We start from the raw sequence: 18,563 nt of genomic DNA, 5'->3' as shown, positions 1-18,563 counted from the left end.
GTGGTGAAAAATTGTGAAATGTTTATAAAGATGAGAATATAACAAAATATAACCACTGGCTTCTTCCTTATCTGGCGTTTTCACAGTCGTGGGTTGCCCTCGCGCAAGCTCGGCGTTACGCGATGGGTGCGCTGTAGTCACAGCGTTCATGCCTTGTGTCCTTGCACATTTCATAAGCGTTATCGGCTTCTGAAGACCAAAGGATAGGCGAATTATCATTCTTGAAATATTCAAAGTATTCAACTTCGATACGCGGCTGCGTAATTTTCTCAATTCCTTAACTGTGTTTCAAAATTCATAGATTGCTTTCTATTTCTGCTCTGTTGGGCGATTCCTTGGCTCGTTATCGGATAACCTAAGAAATTATTCGCTCTGGAGGGACTCACATTTTTCTAAATGATTGAATTCCCAAGTTAAGAGTCAGAGTTTTCTCACCGTAAGTGTTTATCTTTGAACCATTCGTGGTATATAACATATTGCTCATTTAGCATTGTTGCTTTATCACTTTTACATTGCTCCCGTAACGATTAAAAAACCTCATACCACTTTTTCAGTCGGTAAAAATAAGGCGGTTAGACGGGTAGATAGCACAGAAGCCGTGCTGGCTGTGCGATTTTTAGTTTCCTTGTTTCGTTTGTTTCCAATCACATGATTTTTCACATTTTTCTGCATACGTTGATACATATTATAATAACAAAATCTTCTTACTTGACTAGGCGACCTTGGCCTGTAACTGCTGCGTCGCAAATTTTCACGGTCATGGCACAATCATTATTTCAATTGCACATGTTATAGCTGTGTTAGCACATTTTCCATTGTTTGGTCTTGAATTTTGCTGATGTTGTAGTTGACTGTTGAACTGCTGAGACTTCATTATTTTTGCATTCTCTAATATTTTATTAGCGATTTGATTCTTTTGAAGTTCCAAGACTGATTCCAGCTGCACAGACGAGGTTGGTCCTTCCAGAATTCGGGAATACGGACGTGACAGGGGTACTGGCAGCGACTTCTCGTAGTGTTGTGTTGCACGACTTGCACGGAGTTGACATGATGACGATGATTGATGTTGAAGTGACGTCACGGATTTGCTCTGCTCAATCGGGGTAGCCAATTTGATTCCATGTCAGATGAAAGCTGGCGGAGGCTGATGCTGAAGATGGTGGTGGGTGATGGAGGTTACGTCTCACATCACGTTGGCTTGGTACGTTTATCTTCGTCGTCGTTCGTCGGCTTCGTCTGCTTCTTCGACTTCGTTGGGGTTACCATTTTGTGGCAACTTCGTCGGGATCATCTTCTTCGTCGGGTTCGTCGGGGTCACCAATTTGTGCCATCTTCGTCAGGTTCGTCGTCGGGGTCACCAATTTGTGCCATGTTGGGGGACCGTATGAATGAGACACGGGTTGTAGTTAGTCTCTGCTTTAAGTCTGTTTATTACCGCGAACTACACGTATATTTATACGATATAGATTATAGATAAATGACGTCACAGCATCAGCACTATACGTGATAAATGTGCTGACACTGTGAACGTGATCAAGATAAGATATGAAGAGATTAAGTATTGTGCATACCGGCACATTTATCGATTTTTGTGTTCACATCACTACACTATTATATGTGGTATCATTATTTCACAAAATGACAGTAGCTAATGTCAAATGTTGAATCGAATTATAATTCCGACTATAGTAGTACCTACATGTTTGAGCCATTTGGGGTCGAGACGCTAGGTCCGTGGGGACCAAGTGCTCATCGCCTGTACAGGGAATTAGCCAAGCGGCTGATTGACTGTACAGGTGATAGAAGAGCTGGCGCATTTCTTGGCCAACGAATCAGTTTGGCCATTCAGCGCGGAAATGCAGCCAGCATTCTGGGCACCATGTCGCGTTGTTTGGACAGCGATTTGGGACATATTTTTTATTTGTAAATATTTGTAAATATTTAGTCTATGTAGGTTAATTATTTGTATTATTCTTATGCCCGTTTTCACCATCAATCCCTAATTTGTAAGTGACCCCTGTGAAAACAAAATTCCTGTTATGTGTTACCATAGGGGTCACTTAAAATTTAGGGATTGATGGTGAAAACGGGCATTAATCTCTTAATTCTATACTTTTAATAAACATATTAAGTTAGTTCAAAAAAAAAAAAAAACTACAAGTTCAAGTTTAACACCATTTATATAAACTTTAGTTCTAGATAATTAATAATTGTGACCGTTTTTTTCAGATAACTAACCAGTTCGCAAGTCACAACCTATTTTGTCAAAGCAGTAACTGATTTACGGATTATGCAACAGTCACTTTTTTAATGTAAGTTCAAAAATATTTTTAATATTCATCTTGTTTAACTTTGAGTTCGTGTTTAATGCAATAGGTTTTTATTTAATTTCCTAAGGTACCTAATTAATCAGTTGAGATATCCTACTTTTTATTTGCGAAGTTGTTCTTTATTTTAGTGATCTAAATAGTATTGAGTAACTTTATAAATTGTCTCGCACTCTCTCTGCTAACAATTTTAACCGTTGGGTTTTTTAAATTATACCTATTTCTTATTATTGCTAGTTCATATGCCTACTTTATTAAGGTTTAAACTAAGTATCTAAGTATGTAATAAATAATTAATGTTCTTCAATTAGATTACTAATGTTTGGCCAAAAAACGTTTCCCAAATTATCACATCGCAAACAACGTTTCGCAAATTTTCATTTGGCAAATTCTTATTTGGCAAAGCAACTTATTGCAAACTTTTAATTCGCAAATGTTTTTTTTGGCATATTATTGTTTAGCAAATTATTGTTTGGCAAAGTATGGTTTGCCAAATGTTTCATTAGGCAAAAATATTTCACGATAAACTATTTACAAAATAATTTGATTGGTGCATAGAATGGTATACAAATTAGCTTATGGTTATTATTTTGTTTAGTGGGGAGTTAATATAAAATTTGTTCTACATTAATTTCCTTATTTCATTCTTTGTATCGAAATTTCCAAATGATTCATTAACAATAGAGGTGATTCTAGCGCTCGGCGGCCGCTGCCGCGGCACGCTTCGCTCGCCTTCGCGCATTAAGGGTCACTGTTCTAACCTAACCTAACCTACTATTTTCTGCAATACCTACTTTTTGCAACCATACTATTTTCTGCAATGTTTTACATAAAATTATTGTGAAAACCATGATCATGTGCCTTATGCTTTGATTTGTGGGTAACGGTGGGTAAGTATGTGAAGTGTCAATTTGACCAAACAAATTATTTGGGATATAATATTTGGTTACATAAAACATTTGCTATATAAACATTTGCCAAGTAAAATTTGGCCAAATGATAATTTGACCAAATGAATCAGTTGCGAAAAGTACAGTTGCTAAAAGTTCATTTGGGAAATGAAACTTTGGCGATAAGTTGTTTGCGAAGTGAAATTTGGCGAAAAGTAATTTGGCCAAACGGAAGGATACCTCTTCAATTAATAAGTTTATCTGAATAAAATGTCTACTTGCAGTATATTCTAATCTATTGCCGTTCTTGTTACAGATAACAAATCCAGCGTGCAGTTGAGTTGATGCACTACAGATTGTATCAATGTAAGTTCATTATCATACATTTATTGGATACCGTTTGTATGGTAGAAGTAGTTCTTTTTATTCGATTTTTATTCGGTTCTTTATTTCACTTACTGACAAGTCTAGGAACCTTCTATGAAAACTGAATCCATTCATGGGGTGTGGCTTTGAGTTTTCGCTATTACCTATATTTCGGAATGTTCTTAAACTTGGTTCATACTATATTGTGCTGTCAGCGATCGGTTGTGGGCTGTCAGTTTTCACAATGCTTCGTCCTATATTTTTATCGTACCGACACTTTCTGCCGTCTCAACGTTAAGAGAGTGGCAGGGTACTAATAATATGGTCAAACAGCGAACATCGCTATAAAAAAAAACTACTTGCTAGTAGTAAGAAATTTATTACTGAAAAAACTGAGTAATGAATTGTAATATACTCCCACTTTTGACCTCTGGACGCTATTCTGTCGTTATTATGGCTATCTAAATGTCTATCTAATATATTGGAATCTTTTGGTCATCCCTACAATTAGGACCATTGTTAGCACTCCTACCCATGTCACAGGCGAACATATCACGTCCGAGGAGCCAAGTTAACTTCTTTAATTACTGTTTTATTTTTTATATTTTTAACTACTAATTATGTAACCAATAACATTGTGCGCCTATTGACGCAGCCCTGAAGTAGTACTTGTCAGATTCGTAGTCGAACCAGTCCACGACTTCTCCGTTGTACCACACGTACTTCCCTCGCAGACTCGGAGGTGCGTCTAGTACCAGGTTTAATGGAGTTTCTGCCGCTTGATCGGGCGTTAAAAATCCCATGTCCATTGTCATGCTGGTGCGTACTATTCCAGGATGCATGGAGTTGACTGCTATTCCCCGTGGCTCGAGCTCCCTCTGTTGTATCATGGTCAATGCACATACACCTATCTTAGCCACCCTGTACGTAGCAACTAACCCACCGTCAACGAAATCATCCTTTTTAAAAGTACCCGTCTTCACAGACTCTAAATACCAGTTCACGAACTCGTCAATATCACTCTTCGACAAATCATTCTTGCTCAGTCTTTTAATCCACTCCATATTCTTCAGGTTTGAAAGATGACCACAGGAGCTAGATATATTCAAAACTCGGGCGTTATCTCTTAACAAAGGGAAGAGGTGTTATTTATTAAGATGTCAATACCCCCATGTTTGTCCTTGATGTAATCTCTGAACTTGATCATTGACTCCTTGTCAGAAACATCAAGTTGATGATAGTGAGGCGGGTTTTCCAGTTGTTTAAGCTTGGCAGCGGCAGCCTTCCCCAACTCTTCGTTTCGTGACGTCAGGTAGACGAGGCCATCGAATCGTTGACATAGACCTTGAACGATAACGAATCCGATTCCCTTATTCGAGCCGGTTACAATCGCTATTTTTTTCTCGGACATGACTGCACCGACACAAAATATGTACGCAAACTGGCCGGTAATACATTTATGTGATCACTAGCTTTCCGCCCGCGGCTTCGCCCGCGTGGAATTTTGTCTGTCACAGAAAAACTTTATCGCGCGCGTCCCTGTTTCAAAAACCGGGATAAAAACTATCCTATGTTCTTTCCCGGGACTAAAACTATCTCTATGCCAAATTTCATCAAAATCGGTTGCGAGGTTTAAGCGGGAAAGCGTAACAGACAGACAGACAGACAGACAGACAGACAGACAGACAGACAGACAGACAGAGTTACTTTCGCATTTATAATATTAGTTGGGATTATAAATATTTTTTGCTGATAATGATTATCATTGCTGATATTTATGAATATGTTTCAATGTACAGTCACGGAATGAAAAGGTTCGTCAGTTTTCAAATTGATTCCTTCAACGAATCGCGAGCACATATTACCTTTTGAAACTATGTTACAGAATAATCTCGAGTTAGAGAAAATAATCTTTAACTGTTCGTCAGTAAAGTTCAAAATTATTCAGATCAAAGTTGTTTGACGATTTATCTTGTCAAGAAGATTATTATGATTGATAAACTAAAACCTTCTTGTTGGTTCAACCTGCCATTATTATTTCTTTAATAGAAAAAAAACTATTGTCAATTGGTCAATGTCATCATTGCATTGCACTGATGGGATAGAAAAATAAACAAGCAAAACCTTATTCGTTAGCAAACGTCATATTTATTTAAATGTTAGCAGCACTGTTTCTTGCACTGTTATGTTGGCAGGTTTGACTCTTACAGTACCTAGTGCAAGCGAAAACCGACACTAAGGTGACGAACCTTTTCATTCTGCGACTGTACTTGTGTAGATTTTAGTTCCTTTATCCGATAATATACAGTGTGTCCGGGCATGTAGTGATCAAACTTTAAAGGCGTAATCTATGGACAATTTTATCGATGAAAATACTTCATATTTGGGGCCTGACCCATTTCTTGAAAAATTACATCGATTTAATTTTTTAATTTTTAGTTTACACCTCTTCTTTAAAAAACAAGTGAAAGCGTGGGTAGCTTAACATTAATAGGCAAATATTTTATATCATGCGATAGCCAATAAAATTATCTATTAGTAGAAGAAGAAAACAGACACAAGTTTCATACATTTTATGGGAGTAAGAATGGATTTAATTAGAAAAATACATTACTTTTTTCACTTCTTTTTCAGTTATTTTCCAACACAAGAAAAACCAGGTCGTTAAGGTATATTTTATTTGCATTGTATTATTAGTATTTGAGCTATTCTACGAAACGAAAGTAAATTTATTAGTCTACGTCTATTAGTTTCGACGTAATTGTTGAACAAAGATACTCCTTCCCAGCGCGCAGCGGTTTCCATAGTAATCGGAACAGGTTGTGTGATTCTTTCAGGCAGTGCATTTTCGCATGTCGCGTGCGCTATGGAAACCGCTGGGAAGGGGTATCTTTGTTCAACAATTACGTCGAAACTAATAGACGTAGATTTACGTCGAAACTAATACCTGGTTTTTCTTGTGTTGGGAAATAACTGAAAAAGATGTGAAAAAAATCATGTTTATTTGTAATTAAATCCATGCTTACACCCTTAAAATTTAAAAACTTTTATCTGTTTTCTACTTCTACTAATAGATAATTTTATTGGCTATCGCATGATATAAAATTTTTGCTTATTAATGTTGAACTACCCACGCTTTCACTTGTTTGTTAAAGAAGAGGTGTAAACTAAAAATTAAAAACTTAAATCGATGTAATTTTTCGAGAAATGGGTCAGGCCCCAAATTTGAAGTATTTTCATCGATGAAATTGTCCATAGATTACGCTCTTAACCCATTTAGACCTACCGTACCCTATGTGGTACGGTATATTATTGAAAATATTTTGAAGTACCAAACTGTTGTTATTTTGTAAAAATGATTGTAACAGTAAGCTTAAAGTGATTATTTTACATAAAAATATTTAAAAATACGTTTTAACAGGTGGTTTCGGAAATATTTTTCAAATTCCTCGACAGAAAACAAAAAAAATATTTACCATGTATTCAAGAAGGCATATTTCTTATTATTCATGGTAAATTATATTATTTATCAATTTTATTTCAAAAATAGAGTACAATAGATGACATGACTACAAGAAAAATATTATTGAGATTACTTTTATACAGTTTTTTCTAGTCTAAAATAGGTGTACCCTATAAGGTACAGTAGGTCTATGCATAAGCAAAATAATGCGCAAAAATATAATTTATTTTTTATTATTTTTCATTGTTTTAGGCTATTGATGCTTCACTATATTGCCACAATTCTTGAAAATTTTGATAATTTCAGCGTACAAAGCAATTTTGGTATTTTTTTACTACTTTCTTATCAGATGGCTGCTAATGGTGATCAAACTGACGAAGATTGAGGCGATAAAGATAGTGTCAATGTAAATAATTATCCTCAGAGTTTTCTTCGATGGATTTGCTAAATTTCCGTCGTCGTTTTGTTAAATGCGGTTATTGATAGCAATAAACATAACAAGTCAGAAGAAGCCCGGTTTTCTTCCGCTATCCTCACTAAGTTTGGTAAATGTAGGAAAAACGAACCAAATGTGGTTAGTGTCACATAAAACGTCTTACAAGCTATGCCAAGAGTAATACTGGTGATTGTGCGATTTTATTTTAATTTTATATCATACAAAAATAAATTAAACTTTCTTTGAACAACTACTATATTTTGCATGCATATAGACCTACTGTACCCTATATGGTACGGGCTCCCTACGGCCCCCTTTTAATGGATTATTTTTTTAAATATTTTTTTCATGATTTTTATGCTTCCTTTTGTAAGTTGTTACTGAAAAATCACTTTTTATTTACTAAAATAATTATCGGTCTAAATGGGTTAAAGTTTGATCACTATATGCCCGGACACACTGTATATTACTGTCGTTTTTTTTGTATGTCTTCATATTCTCTACTAGTTTTTGCCAGCGGCATTGCCCGCGTGAATTTCGTTCACAAATTCGCTTTGGTTGGACACAGTAATAAGATCTTTAAAGTTGGGTCAAATATGTTCAGTAGTTTCAGAGTTTATCCCGAACTTAAATCTTGACACGTAAGATGGTGCAACCCAGCCTTAGTTCATGGCAACCTTGACAAACAATGCTCTCTCGGAGTAACCAGATTACCTCGTTAGCGGGGTCCAGGGTAATGGATCCTAATGCCATCTCCGGCTAACTTCTGCTAACTCGACTAACATGTAACTGATTCCGTAGGCCGTAGTTTAGGCTAATGGCATTTTTACTTCTAAGTGTGTGTGGACAAAAAGCTTTTAAGGTTTGAAACATCATGTTTTATTTATTGATTTTATGGAAGACTTTTCATATGTCTCGTTAACAGTAACGGGGTAGTGACTGGTCCAAATCCAAGCTCAAAAATAATAAAAAAAAACATAATACTTTGGTACAGCACTGACCTCTAGGAATCATTTTAGAACCAACTACTGTGTGGAACTTACTGTATTAGTAACTCGTACTTGGTTGAATAAATCAAAAGTTTTCCTTAAGTAGCATTATGACGTAGCAATGTTCGTTTGCTTAGCAATGAGCACCATAAACAGGTTTTGGTAGAGCCGTTATAGGAAATGAAATAAAAGCAAAGGCGTTCAAGAACTTTAATTAATTGTATATTAAACTTAACGTACCTAACTAATTACTCGTATTTTTGACTTTTTAATACTATTTTATCATTCAAAGGTCATAAGAATAACAACAATAAAAATACACCCACGAGAAAGCGAATCATTGTGTATGAATAATAATTAGAAATTAATTGTCTTTATTGGAAAATTTTGGTTATCACTGCGATTAGGACCATTGCTAGCACTCCCACCCACGTTGAAGGCGAACATAACACGTCCGCTGGCAGCCGCGTTAAATTCTTCATTAACTGTTTGCCAAGTGACGCAGACCTGAAGTAGTACTTGTCAGTTTTGTAGTCGAACCAGTCCACGACTTCTCCGTTGTACCACACGTACTTCCCTCGCAGACTCGCAGGTGCGTCTAGTACCAGGTGTATTGGAGTTTCTGCCGCTTGATCGGGCGTTAAAAATCCTATGCCCATTGTCATGCTGGTGCTCACTAGACCAGGATGCATGGAGTTGACTGATATCCCCCGAGGCTCGAGCTCCCTCTGCTGTATCATCGTCAACGCACATACACCTATCTTAGCCACCCTGTACGTAGCAACTAACCCACCGTCAACGAAATCATCCTTTTTAAAAGTACCCGTCTTCACAGACTCTAAATACCAGTTCACGAACTCGTCAATATCACTCTTCGACAAATCATTCTTGCTCAGTCTTTTAATCCACTCCATATTCTTCAGGTTTGAAAGATGACCACAGGAGCTAGATATATTCAAAACTCGGGCGTTATCTCTTAACAAAGGGAAGAGGTATTCTTGTGCATTTACTATGCCCCCAAAATTGATGTCGATTATATTTTTGCAACCCTCATACGAAGTTTGGAGCGCTTCGCCGATACCGGCGTTATTTATTAAGATGTCAATACCCCCATGTTTGTCCTTGATGTAATCTCTGAACTTAATCATTGACTCCTTGTCAGAAACATCAAGTTGATGATAGTGAGGCGGGTTGTCCAGTTGTTTAAGCTTGGCAGCGGCAGCCTTCCCCAACTCTTCGTTTCGTGACGTCAGGTAGACGAGGCCATCGAATCGTTGACATAGACCTTGAACGATAGCGAATCCGATTCCCTTATTCGAGCCGGTCACAATCGCTATTTTTTTCTCGGACATGACTGCACCGACACAAAATATGTACACAACTGGCATATTTTTTGCTGATAATAAATTATCACTGCTGATTTCAATGTTATCTTCGCTACTGACTTTTTTTACTGCTTTTTTTCGACTGGGTGATATTTTTGAATATTTTTTTATGTATTTGTATAAGTTTTTTGTTCCTTTAACTGATAATAAATATTAATGTTGTTTTTTTGTGTCTTCATATTCTCTACTAGTTTCTGCCAGTGGCTTCGCCCGTTTGAATTTCAGTCATGACGGGTTCGCTTGGGTGGCACAGTAATAAGATCTTTAAAGTTGGGTCAAATCAGTTCTGTAGTTTCAGAGTTTATTCCGAACTTAATTATGTCGTGACACGAGATTTTTATAATATTAAAAAAAGTTATTGTAAATAAAACAGGTGCATTTCAGTACGCCTATAATTTTTAGTCCTACTTTCGTTTGGCTGAACTGCATTGGCCATAAGTGTTTCACTAGTCCTGATGCTGAATAACAGTCTCGGATATTTTAGGAATAATAATGCTTTATGTATCAATTTATTTTGCCGTATAAAAATGATTAGGCGTTATAATTTCGTGCGTTTCAACTTGTGCATTATAAACGTTCCGCATAATGTCACATTTGGGAAATTATGTTTAGGAGAAAAAATGTTAGGCGTAATAAAAAGAAGCTATTATTTGGTTAATAAATACTTACAAATTCATGAATTCAGAGTTTTTGACATGAAATAAATTAATCGGTTTTATAGTCAAACCAGTCTAGGACTCGCCCGTCGTACCACACATAGGTTTTACTAGCTGTGCCCGCGACTTCGAACGCGTGAAAACCCGTTTTCGCAACATTTTTCATTATTGCTCTGCTCCTATTTATTGTAGCGTGATGTTGTATAGCTTATAGCCTTCCTCGATAAATGGGCTATCTAACATTGAAAGAATTTTTCAAATCTGTCCAGTAGTTCCGGAGATTAGTGCGTTAAAGTAAACAAACAAACAAACACTTTTCAGCTTTATAATATTAGTACAGATTAAGTACAAAGGAGTTTTAGTCGTTTCGTCATTTACAATAGCCGGAACAGATAAACGATTTGCGTCTCACACTCGACAGTCGTAAACCCAAGGTTTCTTTAGGAAAGCTATTTTACAAACGTGCCGTTTTGGTAAAACTGCTGGTCTGACTTAATATGACCCAAGTCTAAGGCTAAGTTGCACCACCAAACTTTGATCGAAACTATATGTAATGATAACCGGTGTTTTTGTATGAAGTTTGACAGATTTTAATGAGTGGTCAAATAAAACCATAATATTTTGCACTAAATAATGTGTGGAACCTGCTGTATTAGTAACTCGTACTTGGTTGAATAAATCAAAAGTTTTCCTTAAGCAGCATTATGACGTAGCAATGGTTGTTTGATTAGCAACGAGCACCATAAACAGGTTTTGGTAGAGCTGTTATAGAAAATGAAATAAAAACAAAGGCGTTTAAGAACTTTAATTAATTGTATATTACACTTAACATATCTAACAAATTACTCGTATTTTTGACTTTTTAATACAATTTTATCATTCAAAGGTCATAAGAATAACAACAATAAAAATACACCCACGAGAAAGCGAATCATTGTGTATGTGTCGCAGGCAAATTGTATGATTCCGCATTTTACAAACGGCGTCGTCAGTTCACAAACGCTCGCTGTTCTATGAAATGCCGAAGGCAAAATGTAAATTGCCTTGGCACTTTATAATATGCCACAAAATTTGATAGCCAATTCAATCGCCGTTTACAAAATGCCGCGGCAAATTGAAGAATTTAGTTCTTTTTCTTACCACGCGAGGCGCTGCCAATCAAAACAAGAAAAATGGCGTCGAGTAGTGGTGTTGTGATACAGAAAAATATTGAAAACAGTGCAAATTCTACGTATTCAAAGGACTTTTCACAAAAAACTATTGTTTTAAAGACATTTATTTTACGATTCAAAAATAGGAGCAGTGAAAAAGCCGTGGACAAATGAAAAAGTTTTTGAGGTTATCAGGCATATAAAAAAACGCTAAGGTGACAATGGGATCTGGTGCTCGGAGGACTGCTGCGGAATATTATATGGTATAAAAAATATGATGTATGAGTATTGGCGATGTGGACTATCTTATTCTGAAAAAAGACAGCCCTGAGAGCCCAACGGAAAACATACCTATGGAAGACTATTATGATATGTGAACGCTAAAGTGTAACCTTGTTGGTGACCAAATAAATAAATATTGTTAGATATTCATAGGGACAGTGGACATGGTAGTCGAGACAAAACTCAGTACCAAATTAAAGATCGATATTGTCTATTTGAATAGAATTTGAATTACTGATATAAGGTCCGATTTATCCTACATGTGTTTTATGATGGTCACCCTATTGCAACAATCATAGTCGAAATTTTATCAATTGAACGAGTCGCCAATTTGCCTTCGGCATTTCACAGAACAGCGAGCGTTTGTAAACTGACGACGCCGTTTGTAAAATGCGGAATCATACAATTTGCCTGCGACATATGAATTATAAATTAATTGTCTTTATTGGAAAATTTTGGTTATCACTACGATTAGGACCATTGCTAGCACTCCCACCCACGTTGAAGGCGAACATAACACGTCCGCTGGCAGCCGCGTTAAATTCTTCAATAACTGTTTGCCAAGTGACGCAGACCTGAAGTAGTACTTGTCAGTTTTGTAGTCGAACCAGTCCACGACTTCTCCGTTGTACCACACGTACTTCCCTCGCAGACTCGCAGGTGCATCCAGAACCAGATCTAATGGAGTTTCTGCCGCTTGATCGGGCGTTAAAAATCCTATGCCCATTGTCATGCTGGTGCTCACTAGACCAGGATGCATGGAGTTGACTGATATCCCCCGTGGCTCGAGCTCCCTCTGCTGTATCATCGTCAAAGCACAAACACCTATCTTAGCCACTCTGTACGCAGCAATCAACCCACCGTCAACGAAATCATCCTTTTTAAAAGTACCCGTTTTCATAGATTCCAAATACCAGTTCACGAACTCATCAATATCACTCTTCGACAAATCATTCTTGCTCAGTCTTTTAATCCACTCCATATTCTTCAAGTTTGAAAGATGACCACAGTCGCTAGATATATTCAAAACTCTGGCGTTATCTCTTAACAAAGGGAAGAGGTATTCTTGTGCATTTACTATGCCACCAAAGTTAATGTCGATTACCCTTTTGCAATCCTCGTATGAAGTTTGGAGCGCTCCGCTGACACCGGCGTTATTTATTAAAATGTCAATACCTCCATGTTTGTCCTCGATGTAATCTCTGAACTTGAGCATTGACTCCTTGTCAGAAACATCAAGTTGATGATAGTGAGGTGGGTTGTCCAGTTGTTTAAGCTTGGCAGCGGCAGCCTTCCCCAACTCTTCGTTTCGTGACGTCAGGTAGACGAGGCCATCGAATCGTTGACATAGACCTTGAACGATAGCGAATCCGATTCCTTTATTCGAGCCGGTCACAACCGCTATTTTTTTCTCGGACATGTCTGTGCAGACACAAAATATGTACACAACTGGCCGGTAAATGATTACATGTGTGATGTGCGTCAGCTTGATAAATATTTATGTTTACGTAATTTTTAGTATCAGTCGCTGATAATATTAACACAGTTGACGAATAAACACTCAGGTTACGTAGCGTACAAAAGTCAATGTCATCTTCGCTAGTGACTTTTTAATTAGTGTTTTTTTCGTGACTGGCGATACTGAATATTTTTTGGTGTACCTACTTGTGTACTCTTTTGTTCTTTTATGTATAATGCAATATTATGTTGTTTTTACAAACTTTTATTTTCTTTATTGTACCTTTGTTATGTTATGATAGAAAACAGGTAAATATAAATACAAAATTATTTAATAAATATTTATTTACAATTTAATATTTATGAAGTTAGAGTCTTTGACTTGAAATAATAATCGGCATTGTAGTCGAACCAGTCCAGGACTCGCCCGTCGTACCACACATAGGTGCCCTTGAGGTCTTGAGGAGCTTCCAGAATTAAGTACAGAGGAGTTTTAGCCGCTTCGTCGGTGCTGAAGAACCCTACTCCTTTGGTCATGGAAGTGCGGACGAGGCCTGGGTGCATCGAGTTCACTGAGATGTTCCGTGATGCTAAATGTCTTTGCTGAAGAATAGTCTGAGCGCTCAACGCTACCTTGGCTACTCTGTAAGCCCCGACAGTGGCATCGTCCGCCAAGTCTTCTTTCTTAAACGTACCATTCTTGGCCGCCTCCAAATACCAATTCACAAATTCCAAAACATCATTTTGAGTGAAATCTTTCTTCGACAGTCTTTCGAGCCAATGCTTGTTTCTAACGTTGGAAAGATGTCCGCAGTCACTCGATATGTTTAATATTCTTCCGTTATCCCTCACCAAAGGGAATAGTAGTTCTTGGATAGTCAAAATGCTGTAGTAGTTGATGTCGATAATTTCTTTGTCTTCCTCGTACGTGTTGTAAAGTTTCACGCTGTTGGCGACTGCGGCATTGTTGACCAGGATGTCGATGCCTCCGCAAGTTTCCTGGATGTGGTCTCGGAATCTGAGGACACTCTCTCGATCAGATACGTCAAGTTGGTGGAAAGCAGGATTCAGTCCCAGCTTATTGAGTTCACCGACAGCTGCTTTCCCTCGGCCACTATCCCGAGAGGTCAGGTAGACCACGCCATCGAAGCGCTGCAGTAAACCCTTGACGATGGCAAACCCTATGCCCTTGTTGGAGCCGGTCACCACTGCCACTTTCTTCGTCATGTCTGAACTGCTTAACAGCTGGTAAACAACTGAGATATTTAACTGTTGACTGTTGGAAACGGTTATGTAAATTGACCTGGAGATAGTTTATCGTCAAAGAAGTATTGATAAACAGCGACTATGGCCGTGGCTTGGCGAATAGTGAATGGCTAACTGTAAAAATATAAAGATAAGGGGATCACAACTTGACCTCAAATGCATAAATTAAACTGCTATATTTAGGTATATTCAATCAATAATACGAGTTAAACTCAATACTTGATAATTAATTTATTGCAAATCTAAATATATAAAAGGAGAAACTGACTGACTGACTGACAGATCAACGCACAGCCTAAACGGCTAAACGTAGGCACTTGAAATTTGGAAGGGACGTAGCTTAGGTACCGTAGAGGTGCACTAAGAAAGGAATTTCCGAATTTCCCACGGGAACGGGAATTAGCGGGAAAAAAGGAATTCACGCGTACGAAGTCGCGGGCGGCCGCTAGTCTATAATAATGATGAGATGTATTAGTAGTTTATTTACATTGTTCAGTAAAATATGGTAGGACACAGTCAAATTTTCAGAACGTTTGCCCATACTATTTTTATACTTACGACTTATTTAGTTCAAATCATTAACATTATCAAACACTGAAGTAGGTTGTACATAACTTTCCATTTGAACTCTCTTGATCCTATGATACTGAATTCAATTCTTACATGAAGTGACTAACTTTGTCATTTAATGTTTCATCACCTAAGCAATTTTTTCTCTTAATGCATACTTTAATTTAAATTGTTTGTTTCAGATGCAGAAAAGTAGCGGTTTGCTGGAGAGCGGGTGAGGCGTGCAGCTCTTCTGGTGGGGTAAGTCATTTTATTATAGAATTCTTTATTTTCTCCTATTTTGTATGAATTGAACTAGGTACATAATTATATCTAGGCTAGGTATCTACGAGTACAGACTTTCTACCACTTCAACTGAGTGCGACCACGTCTCGGGAGACTTCTAGTTTCTAATTCAATTCCAGACTTTGCGAACTTTATCATAAATAACATTTTTGTTGAATAAATCATTGCCATATTCGGGCCGCGTATAGGCCCATCTTCGCGTGCGTTCGTGCGTATACGCGGGCCTGCTTGCGAAACAACAGTGAAACTTGGAACCTTAGTGCGTTGCGTTAAGATCTACAATGAAAATGTGTTTATATTTTGGTGCTTACTTTTCGCTGCGGCTGTAGGGCTGCGGAAATCACGTATTAGATTAGAGTAGAACCTAGAATATTGCGAGCAAAGGTTAGAAAGCTGAAATCGTTTGGTGGGATTTATGATTTAACTTCATATTACTTATAATTTATAAGTAATATGAATATATATAATATGAATATTATGCCGTATTATTAAAACATCAAAGATTTATAAGATTTATAAGTTATAAATCTTTGATGTTTTAATAATACGGCATAATATAAAGAGGTTTTAGCTCATGCCGAGTAAAATAGCTTGTTATGGACTGTAAGTTAGGTAAACTTTTTTACTTAATTAAGTATGTAAGCCTTTTTATTTACTGACTCTATGCCGGCTGACTTTTTTGCATAAAGTTAGTTACCACGAAACAGGCTCTGCCTAGTTTTGCACTAGCTAATCTTAGTGGCACTGTTATCACAATAAGTAGGTTAACAGCAGCAGCGAATGACATAACTAATGGCCGAGCAGAAATCCTTCCCCGCCTCGTTGATAAATGGCGCCGCGTAATCAACTCGTTATGACCGCATCACTCTGGGACCATCAGTAATCTTTTAAAGGTTGTGGTAGTAGGATTAGGAGTTAAGCTGACTTTGTTTTCCGACATATCATAGTTGTAGAGGCGGTTAGGTTGAAGATAGGTACCTACATAATCTTTCTCTTTCTTTATACTTATCGCACAAGATAAAAGTGTTAAGTTTGAAACAACACATTTTAAGTGGTATTAAAACAGTTTCTATGCTGGTGGTATCTGGGCTGGAATGGCGACTTTTCATGCCTCTAATTAGGTGAATTTCAGTTTTTTGCAAAAGCATGTCACAAATTATATCATTTTTTTATCCACAACGAGGAAGCTCTTGGCTTGTATCTCACCTGATGGTAAGTGATGATCAGGCCGAAGGTGGAAGCGAGCTTCACCCGGAATCCTCAACCACAGAGGAACTGTCACGAGTAGACACTGGTACCTAACCATTACATACATATTTATAGCCGTTGAATTAAAACTTACCAACCCAACTGGCTTCTTAGTCCGGGCAAACTCGCAGGCCGTCGTCAAGTGTAAAGAAAGTTCAACTGGATTTTTTAATTGTTCTAGGTAGCTAATTCCTTTATCAAAAACATAAAGCTCATAAGCATACAATGAAATCCCATAATAGGCAATTGTGCAGCAAATAAAAAGCGCTTCTAAGCAGCCGCGGAAAGCGCTCGACGTAGAAACAATGCTAATCACATTTTCTCCGCAGCATTTTTCTCGCTGCAGACAATGCATTTATTATGAAACCTAAGGCTGCGGCTGCACTGCAAATTCACGAGTCCTGTAACCTACATTTTAAATTTAGAACTCTTCAAGGCAAGGTTTTATAGACGTGTTTTGTTTTTTGGCTAACGGGGGTACATGCGCGCTAATATTTTCGTATTTTAGTGGTAGGCACGAACACTTGTTCGTGAAGTATTCGCGCCTATACAAGCGCCTATTTTAATAATTAAAAGCAGTTATCGATAGGTAAATGGCTAATGAAATAGCTGCTGGCGTTTAACATGTTTGATTTTACGGCAAGGCGAAACGAAATTTTTTTTTTAAAGATTATTTAGTATTGGTACGAATTACTTAGTCCCGTTAGCCCCTCGTGGTAAGCTAAATAAGCTTGTATTACGAGTGGGCTCACCACAATAGTCGAGCGGCGGTGGGATTCGAACCCGCGTTCCTCGGATCTAGAGTCGGCCAGTACATGTAGGCAATTAGGTGACATCTGACATCTTTAATGTAGTAGTTTATGGTGTTATTTTTTGCAACACAAATGTGTAGTTCAACATCCTGAATATAAGCTTTTATTAGCTATTGGTGTGGCCTGGCCCTAACTCTTTTATACTATTTCAGCAAAGTAATAAAAACTTTCACTCAGTTTTTAAAGAATAATAGATGAGTTGGTAATTTGGCGAAGTTTCAATATAAATCAATTACTTTAGGATTGTGTGTTGCACACATATAATGCACAAGTTTTGAAGTCTATGTGGGAGCGTACATTTTATATTTGTATTTAGTATTTTTTTCGCTTTTACTTACGATACTACTGGTTCTAAAAAACTTGCCTTTTGTTATATTGTTTTATTTTTTCGATAACAATGCTGCCATTGATACCTGTCATGGAATTGTCGTACAAGTGCAATCTTTAATCACAAAAAGAATATCGTTGCCTGAAAAACATCCACACAAATGTTATTTCACACTAGGATCGGAAAAAGCTCTCAAAAACCACGAACCATAGACGCGTGATCATCAGACTGAAAAAAATTGGCAAACTGTGTAGAAGATCACATAAGATCGGAAACTTTCTTCGGAGTCACAAGTATCATTGGAATTTAAACACAAAAATCCAGCGTTTTACGCACTCCGCTCTATTGCAAACAATATTTCAACCTGAATCTCATTATGTCATTTCGAAATATCTTTTTAATCTCTCCAAGACAAAACACGGCTTAAAATATTCCCACTTAGAAGTAGCGGTACAACGAGGAATACCTTTTGCTTCGCGCGAAACAAATTAAAAGTGACAACGCCACATATTTCTCGCGAAAATGAATATAATTTAATAATTCGCATCAAAAGTTCGGGAGGCAGGCAAAAACGTCGCTCGGCTTGACAGTCGTAAGGGAGGTAATAGTCAGTAGGCACATTCTCTGAAGTTGCTTAGTACAAGCGTGACG

The 18,563-nt window shown here is 37.4% G+C and overlaps 3 protein-coding genes and 1 pseudogene across 3 annotated transcripts; all 4 read right to left on the bottom strand.

Moving 5' to 3' along the window:
* Positions 1 to 3,974: 3,974 nt before the first annotated feature.
* LOC114362543 (carbonyl reductase [NADPH] 1-like) lies at positions 3,975 to 5,007 on the bottom strand (annotated as a pseudogene).
* Positions 5,008 to 8,675: 3,668 nt separating this feature from the next.
* LOC114362540 (carbonyl reductase [NADPH] 1-like) lies at positions 8,676 to 9,872 on the bottom strand. Its single transcript, XM_028317986.1, has one exon. The coding sequence runs from the start codon at positions 9,857 to 9,859 to the stop codon at positions 8,846 to 8,848; it is 1,014 nt and encodes a 337-aa protein (XP_028173787.1). The 5' UTR covers positions 9,860 to 9,872; the 3' UTR covers positions 8,676 to 8,845.
* Positions 9,873 to 11,284: 1,412 nt separating this feature from the next.
* Positions 11,285 to 13,507, bottom strand: LOC114362541 (carbonyl reductase [NADPH] 1-like). Its single transcript, XM_028317987.1, has 2 exons — positions 12,368 to 13,507; positions 11,285 to 11,454 (listed from the first exon to the last, which is right to left on the bottom strand). Exon 1 carries the CDS (start codon positions 13,363 to 13,365, stop codon positions 12,388 to 12,390), a length of 978 nt encoding a protein of 325 aa, XP_028173788.1. The 5' UTR covers positions 13,366 to 13,507; the 3' UTR covers positions 11,285 to 11,454; positions 12,368 to 12,387.
* A 223-nt stretch (positions 13,508 to 13,730) lies between these two features.
* LOC114362542 (carbonyl reductase [NADPH] 1-like) lies at positions 13,731 to 14,683 on the bottom strand. The gene has a single exon (XM_028317988.1). It carries the CDS (start codon positions 14,628 to 14,630, stop codon positions 13,764 to 13,766), a length of 867 nt encoding a protein of 288 aa, XP_028173789.1. The 5' UTR covers positions 14,631 to 14,683; the 3' UTR covers positions 13,731 to 13,763.
* Between the last annotated feature and the right edge of the window lie 3,880 nt (positions 14,684 to 18,563).

Source organism: Ostrinia furnacalis, unplaced genomic scaffold (genome assembly GCF_004193835.3).
Source record: "Ostrinia furnacalis isolate ACB-3 unplaced genomic scaffold, ASM419383v2 OfSCF6580, whole genome shotgun sequence".
NCBI lineage: Eukaryota > Metazoa > Arthropoda > Insecta > Lepidoptera > Crambidae > Ostrinia > Ostrinia furnacalis.
The sequence above is the reverse complement of the archived record's forward strand: the minus strand, read 5'-3'. Positions and strand labels throughout refer to the sequence as shown.

Excerpts from the sequence above, each read along its gene's own strand:
- LOC114362540 (XM_028317986.1), bottom strand. The coding sequence starts at position 9,859 with ATGCCAGTTGTGTACATATTTTGTGTCGGTGCAGTCATGTCCGAGAAA.
- LOC114362541 (XM_028317987.1), bottom strand. The coding sequence starts at position 13,365 with ATGTCCGAGAAAAAAATAGCGGTTGTGACCGGCTCGAATAAAGGAATC.
- LOC114362542 (XM_028317988.1), bottom strand. The coding sequence starts at position 14,630 with ATGACGAAGAAAGTGGCAGTGGTGACCGGCTCCAACAAGGGCATAGGG.